General features: G+C 52.0%; 1 protein-coding gene across 1 annotated transcript in view; it reads left to right on the top strand.

The window, feature by feature from the left end:
* Positions 1–992: 992 nt before the first annotated feature.
* Positions 993–7,170, top strand: part of LOC134072381 (RNA-binding motif, single-stranded-interacting protein 3-like) — a gene marked incomplete in the record, with an annotated part of 183,149 nt that continues 176,971 nt past the window's right edge. The window contains 1 exon segment of the mRNA XM_062529031.1: positions 993–2,973. Within this exon segment, the coding sequence (XP_062385015.1) occupies positions 2,899–2,973 (75 nt within the window).

Below are 7,170 nucleotides of genomic sequence, written 5' to 3'. Positions count from 1 at the left end.
ATTGTAGTGAATGTGCTTCAAGACTCTCCAGTGAATCCTTGTTCAATTTAACTGACAAAGAATTGAATGTCAGATTGACACAGACACTCAAGCCAGATGTCTCCCACGTCATGCCGAAGGCTGTGCATCAACTTCGGATATTAACGTTTTGGTCACGTGATTCTATGTTCCATCGCCGACTGGTAGTCAACTGGTAGGCAAGCTGGCGAATCAACGCACTGAACCTTCGTTGGCTAGCCTAACTTTTTCATACATTCATTTGATTAACAGGCTAGATATGGCGATTCGTAGATGCAAAACCTTAATATGCGGTTACATGGTGAATTCCACTCAATGGGAGTTACTACAAGCTGTGTATCCTTTAGAGCAAAGCCTCTAAACAAGGCGATAAGAAGAAAATATCATTTGTTTGTGTGAAATGAAATAGTTTGGAGCTTATCCTCTTACTGAGTAAATAACACCTTTGAGTTGTTGTTGGCTTGTTTTGGTCCAGTTATGATTCTGTAACAGTGAGAGACAAACTGTTCACTCATTTCATCAAGTTTTGAAATTTGTTTTCTTTAAATTTTTTTGATGATCCAAACACACTATTTCCCCCAATCTATAGTGAATTTAAGCCATATATCAGAGATGGACAGATGATTTGGGCACAACAATGACAGCACACAGAATGAGCATCCACAAACGGCCAGCAGGGGGAATCGACTCCTTGTGTAGTAACTGGCCTCCTCTCCCCACTTACTCTCTCCCTCCCTCCCTCCCTCCCTCTCTCTCTCTCTCTCTCTCTCTCGCTCTCTCGCTCGCATGCTGGGAATGCTGCAACCCTCTGGTGTGTGTCTGGATAGCTCTCTCTACGCTCTAGTCCCTCCTACCAGCCGTGAGAGAGAAGGAGGAGGAGAGGGAGGGAGGGAGGGAGCGAGGGAGGGAGAGTGGTTAGAGCGTTCACTACGCAGGACGAGCCCCCAAAACCAGTGAGGGAGGGACACAGCGAGAACGAGAGTGAGTGAGCGAGCGAGCGAGGGAGGAAACGAGCGACAGAGTGAGCGAGCGAGAGAGAAAGAGAGAGAGAGGCTGTTGGGAGGAGTGAGGGAGAGAGACTGTGTGTGAGAGAGAGAGAGAAAGAGAGAGAGAAGCAAGGCGTGCAGAGACGGAGAAATAAAGAGCACATTAAGCAGGATAGGGAGCAGGAAGGAGCGCGGGGAACCTCAACCTGAACCTCAGTCAGCTTGGCTTACGGAGCACCGCGAGACACACTGCACACACACGCGCGCACACACACACGCACACACACACTCACGGGCATTGTTGTGGTGTGCTCTGGGCTTGGTTTTTATTGTCGTCTGGGGGGAGACCTCTCCTTGTTATCCTGCCTGCAGAAAAAAAGAGAAAGAGAGAGAGAGAGAGAGAAAAGCTACGGACTGCCGCGGAGAGCGTTTGAGTCTGACCGTCTGACTCCCCCCCTCCTCCTCTCTCCTACTCGTGTCCTCGGCGTGCCGTCCTCTCCTCCTCCTGCGAGTGACAGACGCTGAGTAGAGAGAGAGAATAAAAAAAGAAAGAAAGAAAAGAAGGGACTCTCCGACACCAATCGCCGCCACGCTCTCTCTCTCGGCTGGCTCTGCACGGACCGCTGGAAAAGGGATCGGGAATCGCTACGGTTTGCAAACACACACAGACACACACACACACGAGCGCATGTGTGTGTGAGAGAGAGAGAGAGAGAGAGAGAGAGAGAGAGAGAGAGAAGAGACACGAGACGCCGGGCTGCGTCCGTCTGCAACGTCGCCGGCGCTCTTCTCATCCCAAAGTGCATCTGTCAGCGCAGCGCACCTCTGTGGATATCAGCCGCCTAAGCACACCGCGTCGAGCGCCCGGGATCACAAGCACGCCGCTGTGAACGAGAGAGAGAGAGAGAGAGAGAGAGATTGAGTGCCCGTGCGTGCCGGTGTGTGCGTGTGTGAAAGAGGGACAGAACAGAGAGCAAGTGAGAAAGAGAGAGAGCGAGAGAGAGATTGAAGCGGTGGAGACGAGCACGACAGCTTTAATAGAGAAGTGAACAGATCCCCCACCCCTCCTCCTGTCTTCCTCCTCTACCTCCCTCGTTCTTTTTCCCCTCCTCCTCCCCCTCCTCCTCTTCTCTCTCTCCGTGCGGGTGCCAGCCAGCCGTCCAGAAGACACAAGAGCTGCCGCTGCCGTACCTCCATCACCGCTACCTCCGCTCCGCTGCTACCGCTACCACTGCCTCCTCCACCTGCTTCTCCTCCTCTCCTCCTCCTCCTCCTCCTCTTCTTCCTCATTCCTCCTCTTTTCTCCACCTCTATCCCTCCGTCTTTCCCCCCTCCACACACACATAACACTCTCGCTGGAAGCTGTTTCACACAGGCAGACAGAGAGAGCGAAAGAGAGAGCGAGAGAGAGAGATAGCGAAAGGAAGAACGAGAGCAGAGAATCGTTCCTTTTGTCCTCCGCGCGCGTCGCTCGTTGGGACTATTGTGGGACTATTGCATTTGTCGGACTATCATCACTTTTCTGTGAGAGGACATCGCCACGGAGTCTTGCATCTCGGAAAACCGCTCGGAGCAGCTGTGTGCGTAAAGTGTCAAGGTGCGTGTGTGTGTGAGTTAACTGTCGCCACCCCGTCGCCTCTCGTCCTGCCATCGCGGACCTCTAACACACCTGCTCGCGCCAGTGACTCCCCCGGTTCCGCGTGGAACGTCCGTCGGAGCCCTAGAACACAGCACCGAAGCAGCGCAGACTCGGAGTAACACCAGCGGCTTTTCTGTGCCTATCGGCGAGGTTTGAAAGCGGAACGCTTCTCCTCACCCCTTGAGGCACACACACACACACACACACTCACTCTCACTCACGCAATCTTCCGACAGCCAAAAGGATTCCATCTACATGGGCAAGCGATTGGAACAGCAACCAATGTACCCCCAGTACACCTATTACTACCCCCACTATCTCCAGACCAAGGTAGGCACCCACCACCACTCCCTCTCTCCCTCTCTCCCCCTCTCCCTCTCTCCCTCTCTCGCGCTCTCAATCTCTCACTCTCACACTCTGTGACTCTTCTCTCAATCCTCTAGTTGTATTAATTCCATCTCTCTCTCTCTCCCTCTTTCATTATTCCGCTCTATCTCACTGGTCTCTCTATCATTCCGTCTAGTTCTGTTTCTGCCTGCGTTTGTCTTCCGCTCTGTTTTTTAAATCTCTTTCTCTTTCACTACGTCATTTTCTCACTCTTTGCCTCTCTCTATCATTCTCTCTCTGATTCTAGTGTTCTCTTCCCCTCCTCTCTCATTCTCTCTCTCTTTCCTTCCTCCTCTCCACCCTTCCCTCGTTCCGTCTGTCCGGTCGTGGTGATGAAGAGCTGGCCTTGGCAGTGATCGGCCGGTGTGGCAGGTGTCTCTGTGGACTCCCATGTCGCCGGCATTGATAGCACGAGAAGTGTTCCGTGTCAAGTGTGTGTCTGTGTGTGTGTGTGTGTGTGTGTGTGTGTGTGTGTGTGTGTGTGTGTGTGTGTGTGTGTGTGTGTGAGAGAGTGTGTGTGTGTGCGTACAGCATGTGCGTTTGCGAGCCTGTGGGTGTGTGGGTGTGTATGTGTGTGTGTGTGTGTGTGTGTGTGTGTGTGTGTGTGTGTGTGTGTGTGTGTGTATGTGTCTATGTTTAAAAGTACCTGTTGGGGGGGGGGGGGGGGGGGTTCATTTGGTGTTGGGTTGCCGTTGGGGTGGACCAGGGGAGGTCGCACCAGCAGCCCAGCATCACGAGACATTGATTAAGTGTGTGTGTGTGTGTGTGTGCGCGTGTGTGTGAGTGTGTGTGAGCGGTGTCACCCCCATGAAATATTGAGCAGGCAGACAGGGCCACGGTATGCCAGAGTGCCCCGGCAGAGGCGGCCGGGTTTGAGGTTTCCCTCTGATTGGCCATCGCCGTGGTGATGGATGACCGGTTCCGGGCCAGGGCGGGTTTGGGTTGGCGCGGGGGCTGGCTGGGCACCGGTATCGCCGTGGCGCCCGGGGCTGTTTGTTCCGCTGCCCGTCATTAACGCTAATGCCACAGCATGTTCATTAGAGAGAGAGACGGAGGGAGAGAGAGAGAGAGAGAGAGAGAGAGAGAGAGAGAGAGAGAGAGAGAGAGAGAGAGAGAGAGAGAGAGAGAGAGAGAGAGAGAGAGAGAGAGAGAGAGAGAGAGAGAGAGGTGCTGCTGTTGATTATTTGGCTGCTCTTCTGTAGGCTGAGGCTACACTGGTGGAGGTTCTGGGAAACGGCAAATCTAGAAATAGAACATTTTGGGCAAATTGATTTTTTTCTCTCTTCTCTTCTCTTCTCTTCTCTTCTCTTCTCTTCTCTTCTCTTCTTTTCTCTTCTCAACACTTCTATAATTTCGCCCGTGCTAAGCTACAGTATGCATTTTTGTGTTTATGTGAGTGTGTGTGTGTGTGTGTGTGTGTGTGTGTGTGTGTGTGTGTATGTGTGTGTGTGTGTGTGTGTGTGTGTGTGTGTGTGTGTGTGCATACGTGTGTTTGTGTGTGTGTGTTTGTGTGTGTGTTTGCGCATGTGCGTGTATTTGTGTGTGTGTGCGCGTGTGTGTATGCATATAAATGTGCGTGTGCCTGTGCATGTACGCACGCATGTGTGTGCGTGTGTGTGTGTGTGTGTGTGTGTGAAGGGCTAGCTATACAGCAGGTATCTCAGCCGTATGTAGTTAAATACATTTGTGGTGTCGCCATATGTCCTGCCACCACCACCTCTCTTTCTCTCACACACACACACACACACACACACACACTCACACTCACACACACACACACACACACACACACACACACACACACTCACACACACACACTATTTCCCCCTCCTCCTCCTCTCTCTCAGACCCCTCTTTCCCCACATTTCTCATCTCCACCCCCTCCCTCCCTCTCTCCCCTCTCTCCCCTCTCTGTCTCTCTCTCTCCCCTCTCTGTCTCTCTCTCCTTCTCTTCTCTTCTCTCTCTCTCTCCCTCCCTTTCATCAGTGTTTCCATATCTCATACATGTTAGTGGTGGCCATCCCATATCTCTCAATCATGATATTCCTCCTGTCTTCTACCCTTGCCTCTCTATCTCTCTCTCTTTCTCTCTTTCTCTCCTTGTCCTCCCCTCTTCCCCTTGTCAGGGCAACAGGCTTACCCTCCTTACACTTAACCCCCCCTCCCAATCACCCCCCCCCCCCCATCCCCCCCCCTGCCTCTTGTTCAAGGTCGCCACCAATTGAATCGTCCCCCCCGCTCCGCTCCCCCCCTCCCCCAGGCCTATCCACACGATTGATGCATTCCTGAGAGCAATTCCTGTGTCATCAAAACCAATCCCCTGGACAGCCACGCAGCGCAGCACAGCACAATGAATCTTCCTCAAGAGCTGGCCGCCGCTGACCGCGCGCTCACAATGGCCGACAGGGCTGCTTCGGCTCGGCTCGGGTCAGAATGGTGTGTGTGTGTGTGTGTGTGTGCTGGGGGACTATCAGGGGGCCATCGGACCCCCTCCCCCCAAGGGTTACGGAGGAAAGCAGGATAGATGATGAGTGGGCTGTGGGCAAGAATTTAGGAAAGCACCACACACGTGCACACACACACACACACACACACACACACACACTCACACACACACACGCACACACACTCACACACACTCAGACACTGTCCATCGTCCTCACGATCAGCTCTCACTAATGACCATTGATCGGAGGATTAGTGAAGAGGGAAGAGACAGGTTCAAGGAGGTCGCCCCTGGTCAGGCACACACACACACACACACACACACACACACACACACACAGGCGCTAAATCATCTGGATTCTACCCCAATTAATCTTCATTTTAACATGGTCTGGATTTGCACTCCCTGGAGGATAGGAACCATCATTGCCACAGTGGATGGTGAAACTTTAATGCTTTGGAATGTGTGTGTGTATGTGTGCGTGCGTTTGTGTGTTTAGGGGGAGAGGGACATTGGAAATGACAGAGTTGTTGCCTTCGTTACCTGTTTTTTTAGGTGGACCTCATGCGCTCCGGGTCCACTCAGCCCAGCCCAGTCCAGCCCAGCCTAAGTCTCTAGCTCAGTCCAGCCTAAGTCTCTAGCTCAGCCCAGTCTAAGTCTCTAGCTCAGCCCAGTCTAAGTCTCTAGCTCAGTCCAGCCTAAGTCTCTAGCTCAGCCCAGCCTAAGTCTCTAGCTCAGTCCAGCCTAAGTCTCTAGCTCAGCCCAGTCTAAGTCTCTAGCTCAGTCCAGCCTAAGTCTCTAGCCCAGTCCAGTCTAAGTCTCTAGCTCAGCCCAGTCTAAGTCTCTAGCTCAGCCCAGTCTAAGTCTCTGGCTCAGCCCAGTCTAAGTCTCTAGCTCAGCCCAGCCTAAGTGTCTAGCTCAGCCCGGCTCAGTGCTGTGTGCTGGGCCTAAACCAGCCACATCTGGAGCCCATTACGGAGAAAAGACTCTTTTAGACGCTTTAACACCGTCTCACATTCCAACACAGCTGCTTTTCCCTCCTTCCCTCAAAACCTCCTCTCTCTCTCTCTCTCTTGCTCTCTCTATCGCTCTCTCTCTCCATCACTCAACCCCCCACCTCTCTCTCTCTCTCTTTTTTTTTCTCTCTTTTTCTTTCTCTTCATTATTCTCACTGTATCTCTCTCTCCATCACTCAACCCCCCACCTCTCTCTATCACTCACCCACCCCCTCTCTCTCTTTCTTTTCATTATTCTCACTGTATCTCTCTCTCCCTCCATTTCTCTTTCATTCTCCCTCCCTCTCTTTTGTCTCTCTCAGTCCTTCATAAACATGCGGGGTTTTCTTTAGCGTCTCATTTTTATTAATGGTGGCATAGAACAGGCTGGCTGCAGCGCCTCCTTGGTAATGGGAGCCATTTGTGTGGGCTTACCATGTTGCCGCGGTCCCCGTACGAGATGAAACAATAACGTTTTGGCCTTTTATTGATTAGTGCAGCCAAGCGTAGCATGTGCTTCTCCTTAACTGAATTATTGATTGACGAAAGTGCATTTCTTCTCCCCCCCCCTTTTTTTTTTTTATTGCGGGGAATAACTGGGACGTCGACTGGCGCACCCCAATGTCCAAAGCTGTCATTATGTTTAAAAAAGTAAAAAAAAAACAACAAAAAATAAACGCAATGGGAGCGATCTCTCCT

This window comes from Sardina pilchardus, chromosome 24 (assembly GCF_963854185.1).
Source record: "Sardina pilchardus chromosome 24, fSarPil1.1, whole genome shotgun sequence".
NCBI lineage: Eukaryota > Metazoa > Chordata > Actinopteri > Clupeiformes > Clupeidae > Sardina > Sardina pilchardus.
The sequence above is the reverse complement of the archived record's forward strand: the minus strand, read 5'-3'. Positions and strand labels throughout refer to the sequence as shown.